The sequence below is a fragment of the Miniopterus schreibersii genome, assembly GCF_964146895.1.
Source record: "Miniopterus schreibersii genome assembly, chromosome: 5".
Taxonomy (NCBI): Eukaryota; Metazoa; Chordata; class Mammalia; order Chiroptera; family Miniopteridae; genus Miniopterus; species Miniopterus schreibersii.
This window is the reverse complement of record NC_138106.1, coordinates 14238105-14254603: the sequence shown is the minus strand read 5'-3', so window position 1 is coordinate 14254603 and position 16499 is coordinate 14238105. Positions and strand designations below refer to the sequence as shown.

Here is a 16499-nt window from a genome sequence, read left to right as displayed (position 1 = left end):
TGTGAGAAACACCCACTGTAACACACATATATTGGAAAAAAGACATTTTTAATAGTTGCACTTCTTAAATATGTGTAATTATTTTCTGAAAATTAAAAAATACCAGCTTGAAATAAATGGATTGTATGAATAACCCAGGTACTAAAGGATCCAGTAAAAGAACTATAATATCAGTAATGTACCTTCTATTTTGACACTAGGGCTATATGCAGACTTGCATTTGCCGTTTGATTAGCTTATTTGAGAGGAATGTGCAGTCTAGTTAGGCCAGGTCTGTGACATAAGCTTACAATACGTACTTCTTCTGAGCAGGAAAACCATTAGGAATATGCTCAGGATGAGTTGGAAATACATTTGGGTAGAAAAGCAGGAAGACTACTGAACTTCTGATAGTAGCAATTGCAGCTGGCGCTGGATAATTTCCAGCAGTTTATTTCAAACAGTAACTAATGTACCTTGTGCAAAACAGTCTATTTCAGTTCTTTTGCTTAAGTTGTCTTAAGTGTATAATTTATGATTTAAAATAACATTCCTTTAAATAAGAGGACATGACAAACATAATGACTAAGAACAAAGGAAATTCTATCTGTGAAAGAATAGATGTCCACAATAAAACCGAAGCGCATGATTTTAAAGTTACTTAGTTCTGTAGAGATTAATTAGTTTTGTTTGTTTGTTCCCAGCACTTCAGTGGCTTAGGTAAGAATAATGGCTTTTGGGAACTATTTTTTACAAAATTCTTAATTTTCACACTTGTTAGAGTGGAATGGGAACCTTTTGTGTTTGGTTTAGGAGACACTCTAGTGGAGAAAACTTTGTATCCATTCTGTGAACCTCGGGCCCCGCACATACACCCCTGGGCGGTTAGGCCACGCACACTGGTATCCGAATGATGTCACACCAGCCAGGAACCACCTGTTGTTTTCTTGGCACATTAATGGTCCTCCTGAATCACCCTAAATAGTAGATTACAAAAGATAATTGTAAGTGCGTGGGTCAATTGATATTAATATATAAAATTGTTTTTAACAAATCAATTCAGAAATAAAGATTAAAAATATGATTTAATTGCAAGTCACCTGTATACTCTAGGTCACCATCACTCTAGGTCAAGAATGGGAACCTTTTGCTGCTCAGTAAGAACTCAGAGAAACGCTAAGACAACTTAGGAATCATTTATGTGTAATTTTTAAAATGCTACATTTATGAAGGGATCTATGGAAAAGATAATTATTCCATATTCTGTGCTTGAGAAAAACTAAAAACTCAGCACATAAAATTGATTTCTGTTCTCTTGGGTAGCATTAACTTTTCAGTGTTCGGCAAACAGATTTGAAAAAAACTTAATGTTTCAACTGAAAGAGGCTAATCTGTGATATAATTTCTAGTGATTACTGCACATATTTTCATCTTGGATTTCAATTGAAGTGTTTTTAATTTTCATAAATATTAATTATAGCAGATCCTGGTAGAGTTAATTACATAGATTTTATTTGCACGTCTGTACTGCAAATGAACATAATGCAAACATATAGTGCCACTAATTAATGACAAAATTGACAAGTATTTTTCATGTTAAGTGTGTAAAAAATGTAAATTAATCTGCCTTTTTATATATTTATGAAAGCATTTAAAGCCTTGTGTATTTTGCTTGAAATCATTGACACAACAGAGTATTTTAACCCAGGCTTGATGTGAGAAATACCCTGGGAGTCTTTTTACCCCATTCTTTACTACCTTTGGGACCTATATTTAAGGGGGAAAATGTGTATGAAAGCACCTTTTCTCTCTTGGGTGCAGAGGAGCATAAATTGCATTGGCAAACATAGGTTACCTCTATTCTAGGTGTGACAGAGGTTTCCAGCTGTTTGAAGGCAGGGACTACAGTTTTCATTTCTGCCTCCTAAGCCCTTAGTCCACAATACGGGTTCAGAAATGTTTATGGAACACTATCGACCCAAGGCGAGAGTAAACAGACTCAAAAGTGTGGCTTAGCAGTTATTAAAAATAAACCTCAACTGTTTTTATATTTTAAAAGAGTCATTTGTTTTTCTCCATGTTTTCTAAAATATTTTAATTTTTTTAAATAGCAAAAACCAGACACTGATGACATGATCAAGGATTTTAAATTACCCAGTTCACACTATTCAAGGATCCACAAGCAGGCTTGGTGCCCAACAACTGGGTGGTCTGTCTGGTTGAGAGACCGACATCTAATTCTATCACTTCCCATCTTCTAATTACTCCACTTCAGCTCTGTTATATAATCTCTCCTGGTCTTAATTTTCTGATGTGTCTGATGAAGACAGTTCCTTCTCCCACTATCTCAGGGATGTGTAAGAACTTCGAAAATATGAGTGAATTTCCAGAACATAAGGTATTAGCCTAAAATGTATGTTTCCCCTTAGATGCTATATTTGCAAAGAAAAACAAAATCTCTACCTTCTTTGACGAGTGTAAACGTTGGTGGCCACTTTTATTTAGAGTAGTATTTCTTAAACAAGTACATCAGAATCATCTGATGATGTGAGAAAAACCCCTTGCTGGGCTCCACCTTGAGAGTTTCTGATTCCGCAGGCCTGTGTCGGGGCCTGAGAATTTGCATTGATGGCACCTTCTCAGGTAATAGTGCTCTGCGGGACTAGAGGCCACACTTAGAAAACCCCTGCTAGAGAACAAGGCTTTGAATGGTGAGCAAAGCAAGTTTGCTCTTTGTGTCAGTCACTTAGTTTTATGTAGAGAGGACATTCCACAGCCACTCACTGTGCCTTAAAGTCCAGACAACTGCGTCGCCCATGTGAGCCTTTGGTGAGTTAAAAGATCCTCAAGAACGTGTGGACGACTAATAAGGCAAGATCTCTGACACTATAGGGGAGGAAATAATGCTGCAAAGAACTTAGTCAAGTGATGTGTCAATCATAACATCTTCGTAATTTCAAATAATGTATTCCTATTTTATCAGTCACTCCTCTTGCGTAACTTAGTATTAAGTCGAACAAAAAAAATCATGACTTTTTAGACTACTGAGCTCTCAATCACGGTAACTTATTTACAGGTACTGCCTTGTGTGGGAGCTTTCTTACTTGCTAATGAGTCCCATGCTTAAACTCTAGAAATCAGAGCCAAATACATGGTTTCAGGGATCTGGCTTGTGTTACTGGCTTAATGTAACCTGAACATCAGTAGCATTGGCCGTCATATTTTCTACCTCATTCATGAGGCGTCTGCCCCACAACTCCCATTAACTGTAATTGAAGTTGTACAGCTGATTTCCCCCCGAACAATAATTCTATAGATTTCCCTCTCAGTGACAATATATCTTACCTTTTGCACACTTTTCATTTTTAAAGGAAAGCATAAGATCCAGAGATAAATTTTAAACTGGAAGAAAGCTACCCTATTGTCTTGACTTTGCCATGTTCATCAAAGCAGAATGAATGTAGAGCTAGGCTGAAGGTTTAGTTTACATGACTGAAGACATCGATTTAACTGGAGGGTACATATACAGATGCTTAAGTGTCTGTTAAAAAGTCTGGTATCAACTCAAGTTATTATGACATTTCTGTGTTAATATAGGTAACAAATTGTTCACACTCTAACAAGTGAAACCATTTTCCTACAGTATAAATCGCTACCTCCGCATTTGTGTGTTATTTGTTCAGTGCTGCTATCAGGTGTAATCAAATCCAATAGATGTCAGTGCATTAATATTTTATTAATTTTCAAATAGAACTATTAATATCTTAGTGCTTACTTAGTGCCCTAATGTGTTATCTTATCTAAACCTCTTAATAAAACCTAAGTGACTTGCCCAAAGTCTTGCCAATAGGGTCAAATAAGAGCAGTTTGAGCACAGAGTCCATGCTCTTCATGATTACTCCATGCTGCGCCTAAAAATTAATGATGATTCTAAAATCCAGCAGGTTACTCTTTATTTGTCGAGTGTATGTGAATTTCAGGCAGCTAATAGATGGCAACATTTTTTCAAAGTGGTAAGACTTTTTGCCTTCTTCAAAGGTAGTTTGTAGGTAAGAGTTTTCTCTGAAGGTCACACAAATCCAAAGCTATTAATACTTCAAATATATTGCAGTATTAAAAAAAAAAATTGCAGTATTGACAGGCACCAAGTGCAAGCTATCACATCTCTAAAAGAAAATGCCAAAGATAACATGAAAATTCCAGTATAGGAGCTTCTGTACAGCCTACTGAGTAAGTTCTTTATTTCCCTTCTTGCAAGTAGTTAGCGTAAACTGGCTCTAACCAGGCTTCCAGCTTGGTTTTCATCCAGAAATTATTTTGGGTCACTAGACATCTAGACCATGCTCTAAATCAGGGTTGAATGTTAGAGGCTGACAGGCCAAATTGACCCTGAGAGACCTATTTTTTGTTTGTTCTAAGTCTGCATAGGGTTTTAAAGAATTGAAATTCGAAAAGAAATGCTTGTTGCTAAGGTGTACACTCTCCAGCTCACCCCCAGGCTCACAACTGCATATTGTGCCTGGCTGTCTCCCACATTCACATTTTATGCCTAGGCCCTAAGGACAATTGGTTTATAACCCTTGCTGGTAAAAATCAGCTTTGTTTCTAATGTTTGGGTCGACCAAGGAGTACTATATAAATTGCCCACAAAAGCCAAAAGTCCCAGTTTTATAGAAGAAATGAAGTTAAGACCCTGATGATTTTTTTACTTATGAATCATTGTTAAACAATAAAAATCATTATACAGCAATGCTTTCTGGAAACTCAGGGTGAGAGTTTAATCTAGTTACCTGACAAGAATCTACTCCTCCTGCATCGTAGCCTGCACACACCATGTTTCCTGTAATGCTGTATTCTGGCATCTGGTGTTGGCATTTCTCATTTGATATGAGAGGAACATCAGCTTCCTGCAATATTTCTGCAGTAGGACCTGTTCAAAACGGATAACACAGGCAGCCAGTCAGAAGTGATCTGTGAGCATCAGTCAATGAGCCGCCATCAGTCTTATTTATCTCAACGGTTCACCCTCATTACCTAGCACTGTGTGTATATATAATGGCACTGAATGCTAAACCTTGTACTTTAAAGCACATAATAAAGCCCATCTGTGGGTTTTGCCAAATGGATGTAAAGCACTTCTTTGGCTCCCAAGGGCCAGCAGGAGTAGTGGACAGTCTTTAGGCATGTTCAGTAATTTTAAACTTACAGTATTGGTCATGGGGAGCAGGGGGCGGGAAAGCCCATCAACACAAGGAGATTCATTCATGGAAATTAGCAATGGCTCAGAAATCCAGAAGTGCTTTCATTTGGCACCTGAAGTGCTCCTTTATGGTGGTATTCAGCTCCTTGTGATGCTGTGGGGCTGAGCAGGTGCACACTGAACAGAAGATACAGCTCGAATGGACTGTGCCCCGAGCCAAGGGCGTTCAGCTTGTCCTGCACGTGCAGGTGAAGAGAAAGGAGACGTTCTGTGGCAGAGTATACTTCCATGCTCCTTACAAAATGACTCATCCACTGGAAACCTGAATCTCTGTTCACTGAAATACTAAGCCCAGGAGGGAAATGAAACAAGCAGGTGTCTAGTGGCCCAGAAAAGGTCCATGATAAGCACTTTCTAATAATTAGCAATTCTATTGGGCTCCTCAAGAGAGGCAGAAAGCTGCAGATGGGTTAGTACATCTGACAGCCAATGTTGTTGCAAAAATGGATGTGACCTCATTTCCAACTAAAAAGACAGGAAACGTGTGCGTGCGTGTGTGTGTGTGTGTGCGTGTGTGTGTGTGATTTAGATACAAAGTAACATATGTATAACTCAGTGGTGTGTTGGTAAATGTTTAATAACTGGTTTTCAAAGGGGGAAAAGCCCAAATGGGTACTGCCTGCTGATTTGCTTGGCATAAACACTCCAACCATGGCCTATTCAAAGCACCAGCATGACAGTGAACTTGAAGTTGGGAGATGTGTACAAATGGATATTTCCAGCTGGTGCCAGTGACTCCAGCAGTACATCACCGGATGGCTTCTCAAGTTTAACAATGGATTTTACTTTGGAGAGGTTAAGATACAGAAGAAAACTCAGTGCCTCACTGCCATCCATGCTGTGAAAATTGAGGATGGGTGGGAGACTTTCGTTTTATAATAAAAATCAAAGCCAATTTTGTTGCTTGTCAAGGAATAAAAATTGGTTGGGTATATGGTAAAACTCTTTGGTTAAGGAAAATTTGAGTAGTGTCCTTACATTTGATATTTATTTGTCAATATGAATTGCCATGAGAATAATTGAGCATATATATATATTCACACAAATAAAAGTCAGTAAATTTATTTCAAGTTTACTAATTGCCTTAATTTAATCAACTAATATAACTTCGTTTATTCTTGGTAAAGAACATGCTTATGGTTTTTCTAGCAAAATTACTCAGTATCAAATACTCAAAAGGGGGATACTGAGATTTTATGAAATGAAGTAGCTGGAAACCATAAGACAGAGTTTTTAAAATTCATTCAAATTGCCATCCTCTAGGAAGTATTTAAACATGATCTGACTGTTTAGTTCTAAATGAAATTGACCTCAGATACAGATTTTTTTCTTGGCTCCATACCACTCTTAGAGACCTTTCCTAAGTCAATTAAATGCATATCTTTAGTAACAATATGTATCAGCTCTGAAAAAGAATACCCATTTCCTGTGGAATAAAGAGTCTTAAATTTATTCATTATTGGATAATTTGTTTTGAAGAGTCTACATTGTGGTTATAAAAATGGCTTCTAGTTTGAAGTCTGATAGAGAAAATATCTATCTAGGGATCATCTTTGCTCTTTAGATTTCAAGTTAAATAAATCATGACATTTTTCAAGTGGAGGAAATAGAAGAATAGACAGTCTTTGACTTCAATACATTTTATGGACAGTAGACACGAGGCATTTCCAGCAACGTAATGAGATCGTAGTGGAGAACCTTTGTCGGAATCATCAGGGGAGGGGTATGACTTAGACTTTATGCTTTCTTTTACAAGAAGTAAGGATATTTTGGCTGTGAATGCTTTGCTACTGGGACTGAACCTCATCACAAGATTGAAATACATCTTATACAATTAGTATTTGCAAATATAGTTGCTATGATCTATGATCTGTTGTGACTCCAGGGCCCAGGTCCTCCCACCAGACTACAATACCTTTCCTTTTTGCTTAACTATTAATGAGTAGTCAACACTCCTCCTAGATGGAGTAAGTCCTATAAGAAATTCGGACGCCAGTGAGACTTGCAGTTAAGCTTAGAGGGCATGAAGGACTGGAATGCTTTTATAAAAAAGCATGTTTGTTATTAATATGCATCTTTTCTGTGTTTGGAAAACATGCTATTAAATAATACTATTGATCAACAGCGTATCAATTTATACTGTTCAATGTAAGATTTGCGCTCTGAGTCTTCTTGTCAGTAGGCAGAATAAGCATTTGAAGCTAGAAGGGATTTCTTTCTCATTTGAGAAAATGTGACTGTGAGATCTTTAGATAATAAATAAAGATAGTTTTATTGATTTGGGAAATGTGACAGCTAATAATATGGCTTTTGATGAGACTTCTATGAGCTGTACAAAAGTATACTTTTGAAACCTTTGGTTATATTCATTTTAACAGACGTACCTTTTCTCCTTATTGGCGTTTATAATACAAAAATTAGATATTGAGTTTTGGGGATGCTTGAATTCCCCTCGAATAAGGATTATAGTTTTATAATATGCTCTATACAATTTGGAAAAAATTTCTTAACTATACAAATATACAATACATGAATATAAGCCTGACAGTGCCTTTAAGAAATAGTGCATAAAATAGAGCATCCGAGTTGCAAAACAATGTTGAAAATAGTCACAGGACAGCATACTCTTTCAGTAAACCTTTTCTTTTTGCGGGTATGATAACTTACCTTCATGAACCACCCTCCCCCAGCCAGCAATAGAACAGATTTTTCCTGGAGGGAGGACTTGATTTTCTTCTGGTAAGCAAATAGGTTGTATATAATCTGTAAACAAAACAAAACATAAACTAGAATAGATGCACGTGCATTTCTAACAAGTTTTAAAACCCAATCACTTTAAACATTTCATCTAAAACCACTTGTACTTTTGTTTTATACAGCCTGGACATTTTTTAGACACCAATCTTGGGGGGAAATAAGCATTTGGGAGCAGTGCTTTATTGACAGTCGATTAGGTACCACTGGTGGCCTTTTAGGGTCCTCCACATTGTCTCCTATCATTCTTTCGTAATGTAAACAGTGTTGCACTTCTGGAATGAATCACTTATATTTGATTTTTAAATAATTGTGATACTTAATAGAAAATAGTGCCAGGTCTGTAAAAGTCTTGCTAAGGTTGTTTTTTTAGGGTCAATTAAGAGAAAGTTGGGCAAATTTTCTGAGGGTTTTTAATTTTTTTATTTTCTCCTTATATCTCACATTGAAAAAGCTTTTAGGCAATTGTTTTACCGGGCACTTATGGAAGCATTAGCATTGGTCACTGGCTTTTCAAGCCCTTTTCCAGCAATTTACAGGTCACCTATTTATTAAAGAACCCACTACATGGATGTCCCGGGGCAGACAAAAAGTAAGATACGGCTTTCACCCTCGGGGACAGGGCTATAGCACCAGCCACAGTAATCGTCTGCCCTCAGGAGGTGCTGGAAGACATGTGGAGGCCAAATTCCCTAGGAGCAAGGACACAGCAGCACTTTCCCATAGCTGGCAAGGCCATCAGAGAGAAGGCTGGAGTTGAGTGGAGCCCTTCAGGATCAAGTTCACTCCTCAAGTGACTTGCACAGGATCTAGGTGTTCGGAGGAAGCCCCCTGTCTGCCTCTTTATTAATATTACTTAATCTCCTTTAAAATTTATTCTATGGAGACCAGTTTTTACTCACTTTACTCTTAGAGCATGTGCTCTTCTCTCAGTTTGTCTTACTCTGGCCCTTGTGGCAGATGGGCCTGCCTTTCTTTTACATGAGAAATGGAGAAGACATACATTATAACATGGTCCATTTTTTTTTTTTTTCCCCCCAGACTGCTCCTTTGAGTTTATAAAGGGCTCTGAGAGTTTTTTTCTACTGGTCAACTCTTTAGAAAGTTGGATTTTAATAGCTCCAGAAGGTAATTTAATATGTTTCTTTTTCATTCTCAATTCCATTTAAATTATGATAATTTTTATAACAGATTATTCAACTTTTATGGACTATTAATGCACTGGTGCTGATAAAAAATATTTTAAATCTAATTTTGAATTAATTTGGGCAGATGAGATGAGAAAAAGTGATTTGCCTTACCTGTGTAATTCACTTTAAATTCAAGGTGCATCATGGCAATGTCACTGTCCTTGCTCCGTTTATTGTAATGTGGGTTTATGACAATTTGATCTATCAGCCGGGTCACTACTTGAGGAGAAGTCAGATTCGATGTCGTATGCAGGCCTAGGACTGCTTTCCACTTAGATGGCTCTAAATTTCTCCTGAAGATTATAATAAAGATGTATAAGAAACTCTCTATCCACCACAGTTACTTCCAAGAGATCTTCGTTAAAGGTATTTCAGAACTACATGCTCCCATCCTAAAATGCTTTTGATTTTCTCTGAAGAATTTTTCCTTAAAAATATTCCTTTAATTTCTATTTTTTCTTATTGGATCACAGAGGAAGCCTTAATTACTGCTAATCTCTATCACTCTTCCTAAACCTCCTCTTGATCTCTAGTTCTAGATTGTGGTTCTCGGCTTTGGCTTCACATTAGACTCACCTATGATAGCACATCCCACTGTGGGGATGGCATCTTGGTCTGGGTTTCTTCCGACAACAGCAGCAGCTATTGCAGTAATGGAAGGAGGCTCGGGAGCATTCTCCCATTTAAGATGTCATTAAATTACACAGACTTAAGGTAAGCAGTAAAACCTATTATGATGCTTATACTCTAACATAAACGAGTAATTTTCATCTACAATGAACCTGAATAATTTTCCATATACAATGTTGGTCATCAATAAAGTATTGGTAAAGAATAATATTTGTGTTATAGGACATATTGAATTGAATAGTATAATTTGAAAGTGTGTAAGGACTTTTAAATGTGCTAATGGCCTGCAGCATTTTCACTCCAAAAAATTACCAGTGAGGATCTGGAATTAAGTCAGTTAAGCCATATTCATAATCAAGTGAAAATTCAATAACTTCAATGATCACAGAGCTAGTCATTTAATTCTTAACAGCTGCAAGTGCCTAGTTTAGCATGGTGTTGAACTTGTTAGGTGGGATAAGTTAATTACATGGACACAGAAAGAGTTGTGGAACGACTTGAGAGAGAAATGCAAATTATATATGTTGGAGAAATATTTCCTTCCCATAGTGCTACTTATACATGCAGGAGAAATAAAAACATGGGAAACAGGCTATTTTCTGTGTAGCACAATAACAATTTTGGAAATCACTAAGAATGTGTCAGATTAATGTTGCTGCAGACTGTGTTTAATTAGACCAGTAGCTTGAAGCATGTATGTTTGATCTTCACAGTTTATAGTTTTCATTGGTTTTCTATTCAGAACCTTAAAATAATGAGAGGAAATGGTGATTATGAAACTTTGTGTTAGCTACAAGCTCTCTCATATCATATATTTATATGTATAGTTATCAGATGAGGTACAGCACTTACAAAGTTAAGAATTTAGGAGGTTAGGTACTCTTTTTCTGAACTGCATTATTTTATTACTAATTTAAATTTATATCAAATAAGCTACATATATTTCTTTGAATTTCTATGTGATTATTCCAGAAAAAAAATATATAGAAAGGCTAAGAAAGACAGAAAGATAGAAAGGCTATTGCAGATTAAAGAAGACCAAAGAGGCATAGAAACCAAGTGCCGTGTATTACCCTGGATTGCTTCTTGGGTGGCAAAAATACAAACAAACCAAAATTGTCGTAAAGGGCATACTTGGGACAATTGACAAAAATGAATACATACTGTAGATTAGATAATTGTTTTTTCATTAATGTTACATTTCCATGATTTTCTGTGATTACATAAGAAAATATCCTTGTTCTTAATAAAAACACACTGTCATATCTAACAGTAAAGGGGCATGATGTCTAACCTACTATCAAATGGTTGAATGGTTGAGAAAAAAAAATTCTCCAGGTTGGAGAGAAAGAAGGGAAAGATTTTTAAAGGAAAGATTTCAGAGCATAACGTTTAAACAATTAGTGGATCTGGGTGAATTTCTAAAAGAGTTCTTTGGACTAATATATGTAACTTTGTGCATCTTTTGAAATTATATCCATCTAACACATTTGTAAAATAAACATGCATAGTGTCTCTTGGGCAAGACTTAGATTCCTTTTTAATGGACCTTTCAGGGGCAGGAAGAGTGGCACAATAAAAAATTTTATTGCACATTTATATTTACAGTATGCAAAAGTAATGCAGCATCTTACTTTTCCCTGACAGTCACCTTAGGAGGCAGATACCATATAAACACCCTCCAGGTGATGATACTGAAACACAGGGAGGCTAAGTCACATGAGATCAGTCACATAGGTAGGATCAAAACCCTGTCCTCTGGCTCAAAGGCAACCTTGCCTTTAAACCACAGCAAAATTGGCCCATAGTTTCAAAATCTCTCTTTTAAGTCAGTGATAGAGAAACAACAGGCACAGGGATATTTAGGGTCATCCGGGAACACTGAGGTTGGGTGGGAATTGCAGTGGGGACAATAAGAATGTAGACAGAGAAGAGCTGTCCAGTTAGACCGTTTAACCACCTGCAGGTTAAGACACCTGGAACGGAGAAGGTTCACACTGAGGACAAGTCATTTGTGTAGTATGACTTTAGTAAGTTGCTTGATTTGGGTTCTTCCTTTTACATATTAGGAAATTAAGCTTTTCACTGCCCAGTGAAGATTTTTTAAAGACAAATAGTCAGTAGTATTGGTAAACTGTTAAAAATATGTTTTTCAAATATCTAAAATGATACCAGAAACTGGTTGGTTAGAAGCATGAAGTGAAAGCAGAAACTGGAGCTCTTGGCAACTAGAGAAAGAAGAAATAATGCCACTGAGTGGCTGAAGAGAGGTAAGATGCAAGTGTGGCGAGAAAAAGTTGGAATTAATCACGATTCTGTTACAGCTTACCTTTGTTTGCTTGTGCTCAGAATGAAACTGTGTGAAAAGAGATTTTATGTCCTATGTGACTGAACATGTGTTTATATTAGGTGAAACTGCTTTTCATGTATTCGTGGTTTGTAAAGAATATAATATTGGTATCACTGACCTTCAGTAAGTACATCTGTAAGGCAGATAATTGAAAGATGTTGCTAAAATTACTGCAAGCCTGGTTGACATTTAGAAAGGATATGTTCTGCAAGAACATCAAACAGACAGATTTACCAAGTCCCAAGTTAATACAGGAGATTGCTAACTTACTAAGACCTACTTTGTGCAACAGAAAACACCGAATCTTTACCTAAATCTGCCTTTTACTTGTGGTACAGTTAGGATATAGGTTACCATCTGTGACATGCCCAAGGCATAGAGTATATACAGGTAAAAGTTAAAAGTCATGTTTAGCAGGGAATGGGGACATTGACTGCTATGGATGTTTGTTATATGCTGGTTGAAAACAGATTAAAATATAATTTATCAGGATGCAACAAAGTCAAGAAGGTGCACGCTAGATGTGGGAGAGGCTATAGTCTAGTCACTGAGTTGAAAGGTTCAGAAAGAGTCAGAGCTTTAGATGCACATGGTCAGCACCACGGACAGTTCCACGGAGGCTCAGGTAATTGGCCAACCTGTGGTCCCGCTGAAGGTCCTCATTTCCAAGTCCCTAGAATCATGAATTCGAATTTATCCTCACTCCATAGGATGGGTATTTAGGCGTAGAGTCAATCCTTTAATACACATTCTGTCTGGCCCTCCCCATCTCCCAAACAACTTCCAAAACCTTCTGTGTGACTGTTTCCATCTATCCAAGAACTTTCAATGCTTGTGTTGGTAGGGAGTTCAGTCTTTTCATTTTATTAACTATGGCTCTATCTTCTATTCTGAACACACATGGTTTTTCCTCGGGGAACCTGGATGCCCTCAGGAGAGGCTCATTGTAACCCTACAGAGAAGGACATTTTCTGGAGTCGTCTTCTACTTAGTTAGGGCCAGAAAATCGCCCTACGTCAGGGTTTATGAATTTTTCTATGAGGAAGCCAGCTTTTTATCTGATCCAATTCGGAAGTGTTGGAAGGGGATTACCTAAAGATGATCCTTCTTTCATGCAGAAGGAGAGAATTAACAAGTGGTCATGCCCAGGAGTGTTTTCCTCTTTCTCCCTGCCCCCTCCCCACCCACTCTGTTTTCTCCTGTGGCATTGCTTTGGGAACGAATGGCTGCTGCTAGAGGAAGAGTAAACCCTAGAATTCAACATGCATTTTGTCGTGGTACAAAAAGAAAAAAAGAATTAGATATTTGACGTTAGTTCTAAGTTTTAGTTATGGGTAGCATCAAAGTAGAGATGACTTGAGAACTAAGTAAACATTTTTATCCTGATCCGTAATTAAGTCCTTAGACGACACAAATTTTTAGAGCACAATTTATTTGTAACTAGAGACCTTTTTTGATGCTAACAATTTGCTGACAATAAATATTGACCTAATGTAATGATAGCCAGTACAATTTATACATTAGGTACTAATAAATGCTTATTTTTCAATTATGATGTATGTAGGAAACATAACACTTGATACAAATATCTAATGTAGAATGATTTTTAATTGAACTTCATTTTATAAGTGATTGTAATGGGAAAATGTTTGGAGAGTTTATAATGTCATGAACAGCAGGAAGATTTCCCTGACGAGATGGATTCGTGAGGCTGCCTGAAACGGGATGCTCAGTGTCTGCTGTGCCATCCACTTGGGAAGGGACACTGTGACGTCACACTCACCCATACACGCAGTGGGCCGCAGACACCAGCCAGTCGTTGCTGAGGAGAGAAGCGCCACAGAGCAGTCTGCCGTTATAATAGAGGGCAGCGAGCCAGGGCCAGGCTCCTTCTTTGGTATCATTTCCTCCAACGATCTTTGGGCTGACTGCTTGAGCCACCATTTTTTCCCCACATGCTATTAAAATAATTGAAGAAAAAAAAATCTATTGCATTTTGGTGGATCTCCTCTGATCATGAAAATTGAGTAGATCATTACAAAATAACTTCAGGGGACATACCAACTCTAGTCAGAATTTTACATTAAATGCTTGGAAGAAAACATGACAAAATATTTACTTACGTTTAGGGTTGCACTGTAACAGAATCAGTGAATCCTGTGAACACTGTTTACTGCAATAGAACAATTATATTTCAGAAATTATGCACCTAACAGTTTTAAAGCATAACATACTGTAGATTATCCTGCCTTTTTTAGTTAAATGAACTTAAAAAAATTGTTAACAGTATTACAGATGTTTCCCATTTTAAATTAACTTTTAAATGTAAGTATCATATAGGAAATGTGGGGAGGCTGAAATACAGAGCAGAAAATCCTCAGTTTAAAGTTGAATAGAGCTGGGCTTGTGTCCTTTACCGCTTACACTTCATGATTTGGGTAAGTTGCTCAGTATCCCTGAGACTACCTTTTGTCGTCCATAAAATGGGAACAATGCTACTTACTTTACTGAAATTTTCTGAAAAGTAAAAATTATTTTATATTATTGTGCCTTATACACAGTGAACACTCAATAAATGACAGCCATTATTCCTTTGCTTGAACCAACCTCGGATTTCATCATTCTATAATACAGAATATGCCTCTATATTCCTATCAGACCAGTCACTGCCTCCCTCTGTGTGTGAGACTGTGAACTCCATGCAGGAAATTCAGTGATGAATTAATCACAGGTCCTGCTTTGAAGGGAGGTAAACATATAAACAGCAAATGAAGTGCAGTCATAAATACTTTAAAAGCTCAACACCTGTTTAAATATTTGGAATGCCAACTTTACTCAAAGCCAAGATTTGATTTTAAACAAACAAAAAATTGTTTTAAAATGTGTTATACTTACCAACCACTAGAGATCAGTCTAATACAAGGAATTAAAGCACTTGTCCTGATAGTTCCTAAAGCAGCCACTGCAGATATTAGTCACATTAAAACACACACATGCACACACCTATCATTTTAATGATTTCTATTTATATACTTAACTACGTCTATTATTCATGTTGTTTAGGTGCTTGAAGTTTTAGGAAAAAACAAAGCAAAGCACACAAAATAAGACCCTAGATCCATATGAGATCTTAAGTACAACCAAAGGAAATCAGTGTTTCTGAAAAATACATGGTAAGGTTAATTTGAAACCACATGCGTTCATGTGGTCTGATTGACCTATCCTTTAGAGTAGAAGATAATTTCAATAGAAATATAAGAAAATATAGTTATATTTTATTAATAAGCAATATGCACGTACGTATATCTATCTAGATATAGGTATACCGAAACATTCAGCAAAGAACCATCAGTTAACTCCCCTTCTGTTATCGACTCATCGCTGGGTAAGAAGTAATTTCTGGGATGTGTCAAGTTTTATCCTAACTCTTTCTACATCTATAGTACTTACCAGTGAAAATCCACATTCAAAATAGTTCATCATTCTTAGATATTAGAAAATGCTTAATACTCTCTGGTATGTATAAAACCGATGAGTTATTTTTTAGTAAGCACGGAAAAGTTTCTGGTTAACTTGATAGTTAACGAGAAAATTAAACTGAACCTTACACTGCATTCTCCACGCATTTTGACTAGTCAAAAATTTTTGTGCACACGCACACACACGCACGCACACACACGCACGCACACACGCACAGTGTCTCAGTACAGAGGAGTGAGTTGCTGAACCTGCGGTCAGAATGAGCAGTGAATGCAGTGTTCGTCCAGGTATATTTAGAGAGATTGGAGAGAAACAGAATTACTGCCTTGGCCTTGGGCAGTGCAGTGGGAGCCAGGCTAGCCCTGGGGACAGGAGGAAAGACAATGCCGCGATCCTGTCTTTCTCTCAGCCCCGTGGGAGCGACGCTGTGATAGAAATAGATGGGGTTCTTTCTGTCCTATTGACGGCATGAACTCATTTCTCTTCCAATATAAGCTTAACAACATGGCCTTTCTGTTGTTGAAAAACCTGAATTTTTTTTTCTTTCTCCTTCCCAGAACTGCTGTTGAAAGTGAGCTGTGGCTTTGGGGAATTGAGAAGACAGCGCAGCAGAGAGGAACGGTAAAGAGTTTTGGAGCAGGCCGCCTTGGCTTAGACTCTCCATGTTGCCTGCAGGCTTTGTAAACTTGTCCAAGGCGGCTAGTTATCCACACCGGGCTTCTGTTTCCTCGCCTTGCTAGTGAAGCAACATGGCCCATGCCGCAGAGCTTTTGCATGGACTGGAAATAAAATCTGTAATATTCCTGCCACGGTGTCAGCCACACGACAGGCATTCATTAAAGTGTTTGATCAGCAC

The 16499-nt window shown here is 37.4% G+C and overlaps 1 protein-coding gene across 1 annotated transcript in view; it reads right to left on the bottom strand.

The window, feature by feature from the left end:
• Positions 1–800: 800 nt before the first annotated feature.
• Positions 801–16499, bottom strand: part of TMPRSS15 (transmembrane serine protease 15) — a gene marked incomplete at both ends in the record, with an annotated part of 91975 nt that continues 76276 nt past the window's right edge. The window contains 6 exons of the mRNA XM_081138831.1: positions 801–956; positions 4770–4909; positions 7907–8002; positions 9295–9476; positions 13947–14121; positions 14287–14336. Of these exons, the coding sequence (XP_080994957.1) occupies positions 801–956; positions 4770–4909; positions 7907–8002; positions 9295–9476; positions 13947–14121; positions 14287–14336 (799 nt within the window). The remainder of the gene's footprint in view (positions 957–4769; positions 4910–7906; positions 8003–9294; positions 9477–13946; positions 14122–14286; positions 14337–16499) is intronic.